Source organism: Lytechinus pictus, chromosome 3 (genome assembly GCF_037042905.1).
Source record: "Lytechinus pictus isolate F3 Inbred chromosome 3, Lp3.0, whole genome shotgun sequence".
Lineage (NCBI taxonomy): Eukaryota > Metazoa > Echinodermata > Echinoidea > Temnopleuroida > Toxopneustidae > Lytechinus > Lytechinus pictus.
In genome coordinates this window covers 21,604,647-21,621,573 of record NC_087247.1, presented here as the reverse complement: position 1 = coordinate 21,621,573, position 16,927 = coordinate 21,604,647, and the positions used below count along the sequence as shown (strand labels likewise).

Sequence of the window (16,927 nt, the reverse complement as noted above, 5' to 3'; positions counted from 1 at the left end):
CACATCAATTGGTCTTGGGATGAAAACTGTCCTCTTCCTCTCTTCTTTGTTATCTTCTACATCTCACTTGAATCACCAAATTATAGAGCTTATACATTTTACTGCTCATCTCAGTCATTTAATAAGACCCTCAGAAATTTCTGTATCTCTCTGTTATAGAAAATTTCCACAGATGCAATTCAAAATTGATGATTAGTCTGTCATTATTGAATGCAGTTTAATGTAAAATGTCTTATCATTGCCTGTTATAAAAAAAAATAACTCAAACAGCTTGTGATGAGACCCCTGTCCATAATGGGATAGATAGATATGCTAGGGTGTTTTTATTTTATTTATTTATTCATTTTTTTTTTTTTGGGGGGGGGGGCTCTACCTCACGCCTCGACCCTGACCTTCCCTCCTAGCACCCCTACACGCCACCTTCCTTTCAGATTGCACCAGTGGAGGGGTGAGGGTAATTCATATGATACATGCAAGTCATATATATATATATATATATATATATATATATATATATATATATATATATATATATATATATATATATATATATATATATATATATATATACACACATGTATATGCCCAACACTCTTGACTTTCATGTACTAAATTAAATAACCCAATTTCCCCTATTTTTTTAATAATATTGGGAGTGCTTTAATTGATGTTTTAATATAACCCTAACTACCATAAATCACTATTGAAAATTCTTGAATTTTATACTCAAATGTTGTATATAGACTTTAGCCCTATATGTTTTATGAATAAAACCAAAGAGTTACAAATAGATGGATATAATATTGAGCAGCACCCAATAGTAAGGTGATGGGAATCAGTTTATCTTTTTAGAATCACTGCAGCAACCAAGAAAGGACCATCACTGGGCGACCGCACACCTTACGACTGGTCTGCGAACCGATTTTGGAATAAATCGCATTTTGCTCATTTTTTGAAGATGTGAATGGAACAGATCATTTTATTTGAGGTTAAAATTAATTGAAATAATAATATTATAACCATTTTGAAAGATTGCAAGCCCTTATTTTGGAGTAAAGTCCAAATTAGTTTCAAATCGTAGCCAATCGTACGACTGCTATGACGTCATTACGACTAGATATCAAATTCGCTTTTATTCTAAGAAGGATGATAGCATAGTCACAAATTTGATCATAGGTATTCGTACGATGATTTAGAACATTACACAGTAAGATATTCCAAGTCTTAATATTAGCATCAAATACTACTACATTTTATTCTAAAATCGGGTCGCAGACCAGTCGTAAGGTGTGCGGTCGCCTTTATGTGTAAAGTCGTGCTTATCTTGCAAACATTTTTTTTTTCATTTGTTTGAAATATGAATGTTTTATGAAATGGCCCCCAGCTCCAGTGCATGGTCTCGACAAAGGGTCTCCACGTTGGGCACCGTCGACCCCGTGCACGGCGAGTGTATACATGCATGTACGGACCCTTTCCAGATATACTCGCGACGAACATGTGCGCGCGCGCGTCGTTCAATCCCATAGCAACGCAACGCAAGAAGACGGCTTGACAAAATTTCCAAATTAGAAAATAAGAATGGCTACAACTCGAATAACTACACAGTTACCGCCAAACATAGACGTTACAAAGGCACCTTTGGCTTATGGGGATAGAGCTCTTCCAAAGTTGGTAAGATTTTTCCTGAGAAACACCGGGTAGATCGAAAAATTTTGACTGAAAATTAAGTCTTCTAAATGATGCTAACACGAGGACGAACGCATGGGACTGAAGTGAAATTATTTATCTGATCTTGCGCGTTTACCAAATTGTGTGCACAATGAAAACTATGAATTATGATATGAATTATCTCAATATCTAATCAATGTCTCTAAAAACTAATTTCCTCAGAAAAAGTGGTGCCCCCCAAATTACTCAGTATGGTAATATTCTTAAGTTAGATCTATAATTTAATTTGTGAAAATATTTTTTTCATTGGATTGGGCTTGTCAAAAAACAAAAAAATCCCTTTTCAATTTGAGAAAATCCAAACTAAGTTCTCAAGTTTACATAAAACCCCATGACTCTGAGATGATCTAGATCTATGTAGGGAGACCTTTGCTATTTTAAGCATTTCTTTCACTTTTATTTTTGCATTTCCTTCATAAATTTGACAAGAATCATCTAACGTTAGACTTATCAAGTAGGCCTATGATGGGGTGTCCAAACTTCGCGCCCTTTTCAAAAATATTCATCAGGCTGATTTTTTTTCACAAAATATTCATAATTCATACAAAAAGAATTCAAGAAATAGTTACCACATTGACGGCAAGATCGTAAAGTATAAAATCATGGACGAAAATGTGAAGTAGGTCAAGGGCTTTCGCCGGTATCGCGATCTCAAAATTCTATTCCGATCGGCGAATGCGCGCTGTGCTGGAAAACCGTTCAGAAAAAGTGTGACCTAACTTCGCGGACCAAAGTTTTTGTGGAGATTTAAACAGAAACTCAAGCTGAAAAAGTGAAAAATTTATATCAGATTGATGGCAAAATGCTATAGAATCGGTTAGTACCATATTTAACTCACATTTTTGATGATTTATGCTTGCAAAATGGTGATATCGTGATGCTTGTTGAGAATATCAGATTTCTTCAAAACGGGCGCTAACGGCGACAAATTTGCCAATCTTTTACCAATATTTTCATGAATACTGAACTCATCCTAAAGAAACTTACACCAAAGGGTAATTTTAGGTCGCTTTTCACGTCAAGGTGATGTCAGATTTTAAGGATATTGGCTAGTTTTTTAGATAATGACCGTCCGCGAAGTATGGACACGCGCGAAGTTTGGACTCACTGCCATATCAGATATTGAGATAGGCCTAGGCCCTAACCGAAAATGGCAAAAGCCAACTTTCGTAAAATTTGGACATCCATCAAATAAGAACCCGTCAATGGCCCCTACAAAAAAATGTATTTTATTTGGTTTCAATAGTTAAGGATATAGGTCACCTAGGACTTTTCTTTGACAAGTTAACATAAGGCATTCTTTTTCAGATGATATCACATCATTTTTTAGAGGTTGGTTGGTGTTGGAGTTAAGTTGGCGCTCTTCAATCTAGTAGATTATCTGCGCCAGGTAATTTAATGTCCTCGATGTTAGACTAGTCTGACCTGTCATATAGCGAGGTGCAATATGATTATGATTAGTTACCTCCACCATTAGATTGTGCATTTTTGTACTTCATAGTATGCAAACTTATATAAGAAGCTAGGTCGAAGCTCAATTTTAGTAGTCTAAGAATTATTACATCATTAATCATCAGGACATCTCTTTCATATTTCTTACATTGTAGTAAAAAATGTTCTATTGTCTTAGGAACCTGACAATGGGAACATAGACCATTTTCATGTTGATTACATTTATACAGATAATAATTCAACTTACATTTTCCAAGTCTTAACCGGTGTATCATAGTCTCTTCAAACCGAATGAGACCTTGATAACTAATTGTATCTGCCACGTTGGGTTGGATGCTAAATAAATGTCTTCCTTTAGATGAGGATATCCATTGAGCCTGCCAGATTTCTTTATAAATCAAAGACATGTGGTTTTTCCATTCCTCTTTGATATATGGAATGTTTAATTCAACTTGTTCTTTTGATGCTCCCTTTTTTTGCTAAAAGGTCTGCCACTTCGTTCCCGTGAATACCACAATGGGATGGTATCCATTCAAAATTGATATAAATATCTGATGATTGTAAAACTTTGATTTTATACAAGATATCAACAATAAGATTGTTTTGTATTCGATTGCTTGAAGAGCCGACAACGAATCTGTAAAAATTACCACGGACATACCTCTGTTATCTCCTAGCCAATCTAGTACCATTACCATATACTTACAGAATTTAATCTATAGAATCTTTTAATATCCAGTTCTGGTATATAAAAAGCAGAGCCGGTTCTCTTGTCTTCTTGTTTTGAAATTAAAACCAGAATAAACTATCAAAGTTCTCGAAAAAAAAAAAGAAATAGTGATTTTAGATTTCCATTGAAAATGAATGGGAAAGCCATGAAATTTTCACAAGAAATAATAAGAATTAAATTATTTTCCCAATATTTTTTTGGGGTAAAATTTTGTGCAGGTTTGTTAAAAAGAAGACCAAAATTTACTCTTTTGAATGATACCAAATATTCAATTAAAAGCGATCGGGGTCAACTTGTATCTGCAATGGAACAGAAACAAAAAGATGACCATTTCGTGGTTATCATTTAGCACTTTATTTGAAAAAAAAAAAAAAAGGAAAATCTATATTTTATTGGTCAAAATAAAATCTGAAAATAGAAATACCCTGAAAATTATTTTTGCCCAATTGATCGTAGGCCCGGTAGCCACTATGCAGCGCTAGATCAACATAGCTCTTTTTCTTGAATTGTTGAATGCCAAACAGGGAAGCAGCCACTTCTATCTTTTAATGTCTTTTGGTGTGACGTGGCTAGGGCTTGAACTCCCGACCTCCCGGTCCCGATTGTGATACGGATGCTCTACCAACTGGGCAACACACCGGTGCTGACAATTATGACTGGAGAAATATCAAAAGTACAAAAGAAATCAGACAAGTAGGGTCTAGTCAATAGACTAAGTTAGATGGGGACCTATTATTTTTTTTAAATCAAATCAATGTCAGTGACTATGTTTGAAAATTGAGATAAAATTTTCTGGCAAAGGGTTGTTGGCCTGTCTAACCCAGACTCTGGGATCTTAGCCTCAGCGACCTGGACTTGATTGGGTCAAGAATCCTAGGATAACTGTTGTAGATCCTAGCAGAGTTGGAAAAATGATTGAAGGGAAACAGAGTGGTACAAGTTTAAAAGTAATCGGACAAGGAATGAGAAAATCAAAAATGTTCTACAAATGAAATCACTCAGTTCTTAGTCTTGGCCCTACTCTCTATATTTTGAGTTGGCAATTGATGGGTAGATTGTGACGAGTGGCAAGGATGAGGACAATTAAAAATATTTTGAAGAGAGTTTGCTTTGAAATATAAATAATCCAGATGAAAAAAAAAAGAGTTACTAAATCTACACATTTGTGAGATTGAAATGGTGATCTACTCCATTATGATTCACATTGAACCCTACCAAAGCATTAATTACATGCTTTAAGCCATGACTACTTCATTTTTTTTCAATTATTCAGAATCGTGAGCTGAAGGACCCAGAACTTATTACAAGGCAGAGAGCACTAAGGACATTATGTGACTGTCTTCATGATCCAGAAAATATTGCAGAAGCTCTCAAAGTTGGTAAGTAAACAGTGAATCATAATTTGACAATTAGCCTTTTAGGGCAGTCTTTTTTTTTTTCTATAATGTATCAAGTAATGTTCTTGATACATGGAAGGTGGGAGCCAGAAATCTTGTACAATATATTTGATTTTATTTTCATTCCAAAGAATATTTGGATATGGTTCCTAGTTTAGACAAATATAGATATATTTACAAATAAACGAATCAAGTATTTCTTGTCATTCAAATGGAATGTACATGTATTATAGGATCTTGTGATTCACATTTGAATAATTGAAATGTTAAAATTCAAGCATTATGTGTTTTAATTTCAGGTGTAGCTGAGAGTTTGAAAGCACTTTTGAGTGATCAGGATGGAACAGTTAGGCATAAGACAACAGAGGCATTATACATCATTTCAGGTGAATATTCCCTAGAAAAAATATACAGACACTAGCTGTGTGAAATACAATAATAATAAAACTGATAGAACATTAAATTCAGACCCTAAATTATACAACATTACTCTACTGTGAAAACATTAAAAATAGGATGTATTGTTCATTTACACTTTATTTTATTACGTAACAGAGTGATGAAGTAGTATGTTAAACATTTGTTCATCAGTATTTGAATAATGGTTTTGAAATTACTATATCCGTGTAGCCATATTGAAACTTCTTTAATTTCTTTGATAGATAGACTGTAGTGTTCTTTGATTGATATATCTATGTTTGATTAATGAATAATTCATTATGAAGTAATTGCCTAACATACATTTGATCATGGTATTTTCATAACTGATATTTTGATTATGGACATGATATCCTTTTGGGAAAGAAAAAAAAGAAACTTCAGCATTCTGTACTCTAAATTTACTTTTTCACTGTATAGACGACTGAAAGTATATTTTTCTCAGATTAAACTAATGCATTATATTGCAGGGATGTGTAAGTTACAAGCATATAATAAGAATAGTTTTTGGCAACTAAAACCTTGTATCTCTAAATTCTGATTGTTTTGAGGACAGCATTAGTCTTTTAATTCCTGTAGAGAACTCCAGTATGTAACACAAAAAGATTTGTCACTTATGACATTACTCTAAAATGAGAGTCTTTTCTGAACTCTCTGTTTTTTCTTGAAAATTTGGAGATACAACAAAGTTAAAAATCTGACTGATGACATTTGAGTTATAAATGATTTGAAGAGAACATGAATGAAATATTTATTTGTATAATGCATATAAAGATTCCCAATGTTCTGAGAGACTAGCTGTTATAAATATTACATATTCCCCTCTCCAGGTCACAACATTGGAAGAGATGCCTTCATTGAGTGTAGTATTATATTCCCGCTCTCTAAGTTATTTGATGATGAGCTTGATATTGTGAGAAGGAATGCTCACATGGCCATGGAGATGCTGACAGAGTTCTATCCTGGAGCAGAGGGCGTGGTAGAAACTCATCTTATTCCAATCCTGGTGGACAAACTCAAGATTGAAGTAGATGAAATCAAGGTAAGATTTGTAAAAATAGAATTATTGCAGATTAAGAGGGGGGGGGGTTCACATCCTTTGTTGATTTACCCCTCTTGATGACACTAAGAAATTGCTTTTCAGTATCAATCATTAGTTATATGGAGCTGATGTATTATTTAAAACAGTATGATGGCTTTTCATAGAATGGGAATTAAAAGGAAACTATTTTTCAGAGATAACTCGTGAAAAATATTAAGCTTGTAAGTGATTTAAGAAGTATGTTTTTATCTTTAATTAATGGAATTGAAATGGTAGGTTGGTAAAATATTTTGTCAATGCTTTATTTTCTAATTACCCCAGTGGAAACATGTTGCCATAATGTGCACAAGTACCCCCTCCCCTTAAAATTTGGTATAACTTTCAAGTCTTTCGTGTAGTCTGTTGTTATATAAACTATGAATGAATACACATTTTTTTTCTTTAATCTGTTATAAGAACAAATAGTATTTCACAGGCAAGGCTACACATGTTTTCAAGTTTTACCTTTTTTCTTCGAATATGTTCAGGAGTATATATTGGACACCCTACACTTTTGTATGAGATTAGATCAGGTTCAGGCTCTGATTGCTGGAGCTATGGAGGTCTTCACAGAACTTCTCCTTCATAACTCACCTATCATCAGAGCAAAGGCTGCAAGGGATGTCATGGACTTAAGGTATGCTCAGTTGATACACAATGTATATGAAAGTTGCATTCGATGTGCTGAGAACAGTGTTTTGTTGTGTTTTTGTAAAGAAAATGTTTCTACTCTATTGCCTTCAAATCTTGCAGTGTAAACAGTTTTGAAATTGATGTTTAAAAAAGTTTCAACCAATCTTTTTTGTCACCATTTGCATTTTCTTTATTTTTTGATTGATTGATTGATTGATCAATCGATTGATTGATTGATAAATCTATCTATCCAGGTGCCGTGGCCGAGCGGTCTAAGGTGCCTGGCTATACATGGAAAGTTCGGGGTTCGATCCCTGGCCGCGGCACCTTTGCCCGTGAGCAAGGCATTTAATCAACAATGCTCTTTTATCCTGCTTTCAAATGAATGGAAATGCTATATGCATTATTGGTATCTATCTGTCTGTCTGAATGTCTATTTATAAATGAATTTTATAAGTTCATTTCTGTATTTATAGAATTATTGATTATTCATTCATATACTTATTTGTATATTTATTCATGTATTTATCTATTTGTATTTTATTTGTTTAATGAATTCATACATTTTTCTTGAGGGTTGCAGAGGCTAAGCTTTATTTCTTAAATGCAATTGATAACTTCATTTTTAAACTACTTTTTGAAAGTCAGTAGTTTTAACTGTTGCTACATCATATATAAGGGTGTGATTACAAAGAATTTGCAAATAAAAAGACGAGTTAGGTTTGGTCTATTGTCACCCATTATAATGATCTCTTGAAGGTGTGAATCTTCAATTTTTCACAGATCATTCATCTTCAACAATATCTATCATAATGAAAATTGGTTTCTTTCAGTGTTCCTCTTGATGGTAAAAGGAAAGCATGCGAGTGTAATAGCTTGCCGTCTCTTGTCACTCTTCTCTCTGATGATGAACCTGATGTCAGAGCCAAGGCTGCTGGTGCCATCATGACGTAAGTTGACCCAATATTTCAGGGCCCTGGGAACTATTTTAAGATACGGGAATGCTGATGTTCTAGTTCAGGGAATTGTCAGAAAAAAATTGACAAGGAAAAGACAAAGGCTCTTGCAGCCTTCGCTCTCCACCATTTTGGGAGCAACTCCCTCCCCGCTTGTCAACCTGATTTTAAGGGGGTGCTGCTCTAGGTGCTGCATATATAGATGGTAAATAACTTTATGCAGCTCCCCCTGAAAAATAAGCACCCCTACTTCCCAGGGCCATGCAATATTTTCTTTTGTTTCTGTGATTAGATAAGCAGGATTGCAAGTTATTGATTGTCAGAAAGATAACTGTAAATTGTTCATAAAAGGCGGTGCTGCACCATCCCGAGTTTGCCCAATCTCGAGATTTTAGCCCGATCGGCCCTCTTCGCGATTAATCTCGAGATTCAAGAAACTTCGTCTCCACCATCACAAGAAGAGCGATTCCTGCTCGAGCGAGGCATCAATGCATTATGGTCTGACGCCGTGAATAAGTAATCCCATATGCGTCTGCACCTACGAATTTTGCAAATAATCCCAAGTTGACTTGGGATTGCAATCTCGAGATTAATCCTACGAACTAGCGCGATAATTGCGTCTCCATTGCAAATAATCTCAAGATTGTTCAGATCTGGATAATTTGCCGGATCAGAAATAGCGCGCTAATTTGAAAACTCGGGATGGTGCAGACGGCCTTATTGATACAGTTTGCTCAAAGCACAGGTGATGTCGAACAAATTATGATAGTAGAAATAATGGTTTTGATAATAATTTTCTGTACTTGTATAACGCTTCTTTTTGTACTGTAAGAAAGGATAAGAAAGGGTTAGTAGGTTGCTTGAGAAGTATTTTGTGATGAATGGTTTACAATCAACACATTTTCTTAATAAAATGTTCACTAAAAAAAATCACTCTGTTGTAAATCACATGCCATATCACCCCTTCTTAATTCTTATTATTTCTTACACTGTAAAAACTGTGCTTAAAAATCTCTTTTCTTGATAAATAAATTAATTTCTCCTTGACAGAATCACAATCACTACCCAAGGCAAGTATACTGCTATCAAGGCTGGAGCCATACCTGAGCTTGTTAAACTAGTGGATGATGAGAGTAGTGAAGTACGGCTCAATGCCATCACTGCCATTACTACTCTATCAGAAGCACCTGAGGGACGCAAAGAACTGCTTGAGGACGTCGACAGGGTGAGTTATCTATACCAGCAGTTTGTCTATGACAAAAAATATACATGGTATACATGCACTAATACACATAGACCCAAATTTAAAAAAAGTTTTGGAACACGGTGGGAGTACAAAAATTACAAAACCTTAGACTAACAGTATGCAGATTCTTTGTATAATTCCACTTCATTCAGGCATGAATTTACCACCCTTTGGTGAATGTGCTGAAATAAGTGAAATTATATACACAAAATCTGCATAGTCCATGGTTTTGTACCTTTCCAAGTTTTTTAACCTCTCTTATGAATGTCAGCTATTTAGTTCATATATTAATACTATACATTTGTTGGCTATTAAAAAAAGGAGTTGTGATAACATATTTTGTGTAGTTTCATTGATATTCTGACATATAAAAACATTTGATAAATATTTTGATGTAATGTAACTGTACTGAACTGAAACATTTCAGTGCTAATATAATAAATTGATATCCCTCATAAATTGTAGCAAGCCTTGCATTTATGTAGATTTTTGTGTCTTGTGACATAAATTGTTAATACTTTGGTAAGAAATTAGCTTAAGCAGCATTTTACTGAAGATCACAATAAGTTGTTTGCCCCTATTTCAAATCATATATTTTATGTAAGACTGTTAAATCTTTTCTGTATTTCTCTGAAATCTTTCCTATTCATTTCTGATATTTCCGTATTTCAGTTGATAATCTATTGTTATATGTGTAGTAATCAGGTATTTTGCTTGCCATTACATAAATTAATAGTCTTTCTTTCTTTCATTGTTCTTAATTCTAGATCAAAAAGAGAACAGAGGATGAGTCTGCAGCGGTAGTGAAAGCTGCAGAGATAGCTGTCAGAGTTATTACATGGAAACCATGAAGACCCCCCCCCCCATCAAAGAAATAATATTGAATTTATACTTTCTGAATTTTGTTGAGTTAAAAAATTACTCAAAACATTGAAAGTATATTTGTTTTCATATATTTGGAAGTATATGAATAAGAATGGAGATACTCTTGTGTTTTAAAGAAAATATTTGAGAAAAATTTATCATTTTTGCTCTACATGACACTCATATTCAAAGAAGAGATTAAAGGAGAATGAAACTCTTGGAGCAAGTTAGCTTTTGTGAAAGCAGAAAAATCAAAGAATAAGATCAACAAAAGTTTGAGTAAAATAGGACTTGCAATAGAAGAGTTATGAGCATTTGAATGTCGAGATCACTAATGCTATGGAGATCCTCCCATTGGCAATGCGACCAAGATCTATGATGTCACAGATGAACAACTCTCCCCTTTTGGACACTGAAAATATACCCCAAAACATCTCTTTTTGCTCATTCTAATCATATGACAAACGATTCATCAATGATATAATGTTGTGAAACCTCTGTACTTGTCCTCTCATAAAGAGAACACCTCACCTTGTGATAGACTCTATAAAAGTGAGAATATAAGTGAAATAAGTACTAAAGTAATGAGGGAGTTGTACGTGTGTGACATCACAGATCTTGGTCGCATTGCCAATGGGAGGATCTACATGGCATTTGTGATCTCAATATTCAAATGCTCATAACTTTCTTATTATTCATTCAATCTTCCTCAAACTTTCAACAATATGTTTCTTTGATTTTTCTCTTTGATATGGATTCAGCTGGTTTCAAGGGTTTCATTCTTCTTTAACATCTTACGAGGATTGCTCTAAAATTGATTTAAAGCTTCATCATATTAGACTGCAATATTTTAATGATGAATTCATTGGATATGGGTGTATTAATACACCACTTGTTTCATTTTTCATTCCAAAGTGATATTTGCTTTAAACGACATATATTTTTGTGATGTATTTATATTTATGCATATATTTTTAAAGCAACATATGTAAATTATTTGTAAATAGTATGTGTATATGATGTAAAGATAAAGTTATAGAAATACCTTTAAGTTTCATTTCATTTAATGACATGTTCATCCAAAGACAGAACTCATGAATGTCAGAATATCGTAGCAACAATAAATAAAATATGCAATCCAGTATCTGTACAATTCAAATCAACACATTGGTTGGATTTAGAATTTTCCTTTTTTAGAAATATAAATTCAATTCAATCCCTAAAGAATCCTTTTTAGAACCACGTATGAATTTCGATTCATGAATCATTATTGTCATGATTATAATTGTCTTGCTTCAATGAGCTATTTGAAGAGATTATCAATTCATCTTGGATGGTTTTGTTGAAATACAATAAATCAACATGAGAATACACTGTATATGAACTTATGATATGCTGTACATGTGTATGCTTTGTTACAAAAAAAGTGTTACTTTTTTATAACTTTGTTTTTTTCCCATTATGAATCCTTATTTTCCCCCTCTTTTTTTTTTTGGGCTCCACTTTGTTAGCCTATATGATGCAGAAAAACCTTGCAACATAGAGAGTGATAATATTTGTACAAATTGAATAATTCTGCAATAGTTGTACTGCCAAACTTTCTTTGGCAAAAGGAAGCAAGTGACACATCAGTCAAATTTGAGTTATTGTTGTTTCTGAAACACTCTGTGTATGTTGCACGTTCAGGCAAAATTTTGGGAAGAAATGATCGTTCTATGGAAAGATATTGAAGAAAATATGCTGTTAAATTGCATTGACGCCTATGTAAATGACAAACACACATTGCTACAACAAATGATACTTATGTAATTTGCTTCCTTTTGCCAAAGTACGCCATGCGGTGTAGCCAGGGGCCCCAGAGAGACCAAAAAGATCCTGCTTCTGCAACATGTTTTGTTGTCTTATATCCCATGTATACCAAATGCTTGTTGTAGCAAGTTTGAATGAGCATTTATTCAATCATAGTGGTCATGAATGTCGTAATGGATGATCCAATTAATTGATTGAGAGTACATGTATGTTTGTGTATAAGAAAAGGAGAGAGAGAGATGGGGGGAGTGGTGTGTGTGTGAGAGAGAGAGAGAGAGTGAAAGTATATGGGATCAAGGCCGAGGGGAGGGGAGGAGTTTGTGTGTGAGAGAGAGGAGGGAGACATGTTTACTCCCATGGAAACCTCACTTAGATGCTAACACTTAAAGGGGAATCCAGCCTTGGCCATAAAATGTTGTGTTGGGAAGGAGAAAATAAATTAAACAGAATGGTGAAAGTTTGAAAGAAATCGGACAAGCAATAAGAAAGTTACAGCTGCTTTGAAATTGAGATCACTAATACTATGTAGATTTTAAATTGGCAACTGGGTAAGTAAATTATGACAAAGGGCAAGGACAACTTTCCCATAGGCCATGTACTTTATTATCAGGGATTTGTGGTTTTCACCTAAGTTCCAATTCCCCTGGGGCAGTAATCTAAATATAACCCAGGTAGTATATTGTTTTATGTCCTCATGAAAAAAAAGTATTATTTGAAATAAAACTTTTGGGGAAAATGACATTTTAGCCATAATATGTATTAATTGGAGTACATGGAAGAGTAGTCCTTGCCTTACATCACTATGACATCCCATATGCGGCCAATTTGAAGTCTCCATGTGTATAGTGATTACCAATATTTACAACTTTTAAAAATTCATAACTTTCTTGTTGTTTTTCCAATATTATTCAAACTTTCACCTATCAACTTGTCTGATTTTTCTTTTCCTTACAAAAACAAGTTTTAGTTGGGTTGGATTCCCCTTTAATCATAATATTTCCCGATAACAGTTTTGTTTTGTTTTTTAATGGAACTGGACCCAAGGGGAGTTTTCAAGAACAAATATTTTGCAAGTGTGATATATGCCACAATGATAATGCGAGAATGAACTGATTGGAACAAGGGAGAATGGAGCACTCAGTAATATTTTTTTCTGCCCCTGCCTCCCCTAACCACCGTGCAAATGCATAGGTTTAATGATTGTTTAATGCCTGTTTACTCCCAGTGCTTCAACGTACGCTACTGTTCGCTCCATAATCACTTTATGGATTTTTTTTCACACAATATAGCTGCAAGGAAGGCTCTCAATTATCAAAAACTTTATTGGAAAAATAATGAAACATAAATTCAGCGGAAGAACAGGGGCGGATCCAGCCTTCGCCAATAGGGGGGGGGGGCAGAATATTTTTCAGCCATATTTTCCCTGATTGGCCGCTCGAAGTTGATTTTTGTTTGCTTCTTGAAGGGATAGTCCTAATAGTCACTTCTAAGCTTTATTCTTATAAATCGGCATAAATATATAATAATCTCATAAGCCTTATTAGAATAGTGCGAAGCGCGAGCAATTTTTTGTCCTAAAATTTAAACATTCTGGGCAATGTTTGTGATCTTATACGAGATGTGTATCCAACTAAATAATTACTGCGAGCGCGAAGCGCCGGAGCAGAAATTTTAGTATAGGCCTACGTTTTGATCTGATCATGGAAAAGGGATCTGTTAACGGCTGCTTGCAGTTAGCCATGAAGACGTTACACTTATTTCAGCAATCAAACTAATGCGAACGCGAATCGCAAGCTGAAACATTTTACATTTCTACCTGATGACTGGAAATTCTAGCGCTATAATCGTGAATATAGGTTAAGTATATAACTAAGCAATTGATGCAATTGCGAAGCACGAACGGAAAAATTCCGAGATTTACACCTAAAAATGGGACACTATATTCATGTTTTGTAAATTATGAAAAGGATGAGTAATTAGAAATGTTCCTACATTAATAATTCGAGCGCAAAGCGCTAGAGGAAAATTGTTGATATTATGATCTGAAAATGGATAATGATTTAAATAGAGCCGGGGTAATAATAATAGCAGGGCCCGCTGGGAGAACAGTTTTTAGAACTGAAGTGGCTTCCCTGGGTAAATATACCTATATTATTATTATTAGTATTATTATAGAGAACACGTTGCGCATCTAAATAAACATGTGCGCGTGTTTCAGATTTCGATCTCGAATCTTGGCATTCTAAATGCCTTTTTTAACATGAAAAGCAATAAAGCGAGAGCGAAGCGCGAGCTTAAAATATTTGATATTCCGATTTGAAAAACGTTAATTTTTAGCTCTGTACCCAGGACCAAAATCCAGTTAAAACCAATTAGGGCAAAACCAATTGAAACCAGTTGGCCAACTGGTTTCAATAGGGAAATTGGAACAACTGGTTCCAATTGAAAACCAGTTGCCAATTGGTTCCAGTTAAAACCAATTGGTTCCAATTGAAAACCAGTTGCCAATTGGTTCCAGTTAAAACCAATTGGGCAATTGGAACCAGTTGGCAATTTGTGTCAATTGGTTCCAGTTGTTCCAATTTCCCTATTAAAACCAGTTGAATCCAATTGGAGGCAACTGGTTTCAATTGGTTCCAGTTGAAACCAATTGGAGGCAACTGGTTTCAACTGGAACCAGTTGAAACCAATTGGTTTCCAACTGGATCCAATTGGAACTTCCAGTTGGAATGAACTTAATTAGTTACAAATTAATTAGCATTTGCACTAACTATTGCTCATGCCAACACAGAAGCAGTGTTATATGTCTATTGATACCAATGTAAAGGGCATTGATAAAATACAGACTTTCATATGTATATATTTATATGGAAGATCTTCAGATAGATGTATTTTTATTTGATGTAATTTGGTAATAGTTAGTGGTGTACTAATTATCCTTTAATCTGTTTTAATTATAATCTATAACATTTATGAACATGGTTTTCACTGCAAAGTATTCTAAATACTTATCTTTAAAAAGTGTGGTACTTGAAATTGAAAAGAGAAAAATAGATACATTGTTAATGATGATGAATCTCATAAAACATTAATCTGTGCACACTGGCAGATAATATGCAAATTAACTGGTTTCAATTGGATCCAGTTGGGTAACTGGAAAATTTCCAATTGGAAACCAATTGGAAATCATTTCCAGTTGCCCAACTGGTTCCAGTTTTATTTCCAGTTACCCAACTGGTTCCAATTAGAATTCATTTCCAGTTACCCATCTTTCCAGTTAGAAGTCATCTCCAGTTACCCAATTGGTACCAGTTAGGATTTTCAGTTACACAACTACATGGTTCAAGTTAAGATTTCCAGTTACCCAACTGGTTCCAGTTAGAAATTATTTCCAGTTGGAAGTCATTTCCAGTTACCCAACTGGTTCCTGTTAGGATTTCCAGTTGCCCAACTGGTTCCAGTTGGGATTTCCAGTTACTCAACTGGTTCCAGTTAGGATTTCCAGTTGCCCAACTGGTTCCAGTTGGGATTTCCAGTTACTCAACTGGTTCCAGTTAGAAATCATTTCCAATTGGAAGTCATTTCCAGTTACCCAACTGGTTCCAGTTAGGATTTCCAGTTGCCCAACTGGTTCCAGTTGGGATTTCCAGTTACTCAACTGGTTCCAGTTAGAAATCATTTCCAATTGGAAGTCATTTCCAGTTACCCAACTGGTTCCAGTTAGGATTTCCAGTTGCCCAACTGGTTTCAATTGGTTTCAACTGGAAATTGTTAAATTCCAGTTAAAACCAATTGAAACCAATTGAAACCAGTTGGAAATCCAACTGGTTTCAATTGGATTTTGGTCCTGGGTATTTCAAGCACTTTGTAGGAAAATTGTGAGGTGGATATGGATCACATTTAAAAAGAGTTAATGTTTCATAATTGAGTTTTGACATATAGGACCGGGACATTGGGGGAAATTCTATGAACATTATGTCATAAGAAAATGATAACTATCTTCCTATTTCTCTTCCCTATAGCGCAAGATGAAACTTGTCGATATTCCATTCTGAAAAAAGGACAATTTGATTATTAAATTAATATCTTATTTATTAATTTAATAAGCCTAATGAGAGCGCGAAATCTGTTAATATTATGGCCTGAAAACTAGACGTTTAAAGCACTTTTGTTATTATGAATAAGATGTATGAGTTCATATATTTTCAACACTCAATGCGAGCGCAAATCGCGAGCCGAAATTTTTGATAAAATGTAATGAAATGGGGATTTTAAGCAGTTTGTTATAGAATTGATATTGAGATATACATAACTCACTAATTAAATTGCGAACGTGTAGCGCTGTTACGTTTTGACAATCTTGCCTGTATAGGGATATTTTGAGAACTTTATGGAATACAGAAAAATAATAGGTACCTGACAAATCAAATTTTGCGAGCAGAAAATGTTAATATTCAGACCATAAAACACAAATTTTTACAAAACACTTTCAATTAGAAATATCAATATGTAAATCAAACAAAATAATGAAAGTTCGATTTCCGAGCTGAAAGGTGTTTTGTATATTGACTTCAAAATTTGATATTTTAAGCT

General features: G+C 34.4%; 1 protein-coding gene across 1 annotated transcript; it reads left to right on the top strand.

The window, feature by feature from the left end:
• Positions 1–1,508: 1,508 nt before the first annotated feature.
• On the top strand, positions 1,509–11,913 carry LOC129257630 (radial spoke head 14 homolog). The gene is made up of 8 exons (XM_054896002.2): positions 1,509–1,671; positions 5,184–5,289; positions 5,607–5,693; positions 6,576–6,787; positions 7,315–7,463; positions 8,293–8,409; positions 9,466–9,640; positions 10,429–11,913. The coding sequence occupies exons 1-8, from the start codon at positions 1,579–1,581 to the stop codon at positions 10,510–10,512; spliced, it is 1,023 nt and encodes a 340-aa protein (XP_054751977.1). The 5' UTR covers positions 1,509–1,578; the 3' UTR covers positions 10,513–11,913.
• The last annotated feature ends 5,014 nt before the right edge of the window (positions 11,914–16,927 follow it).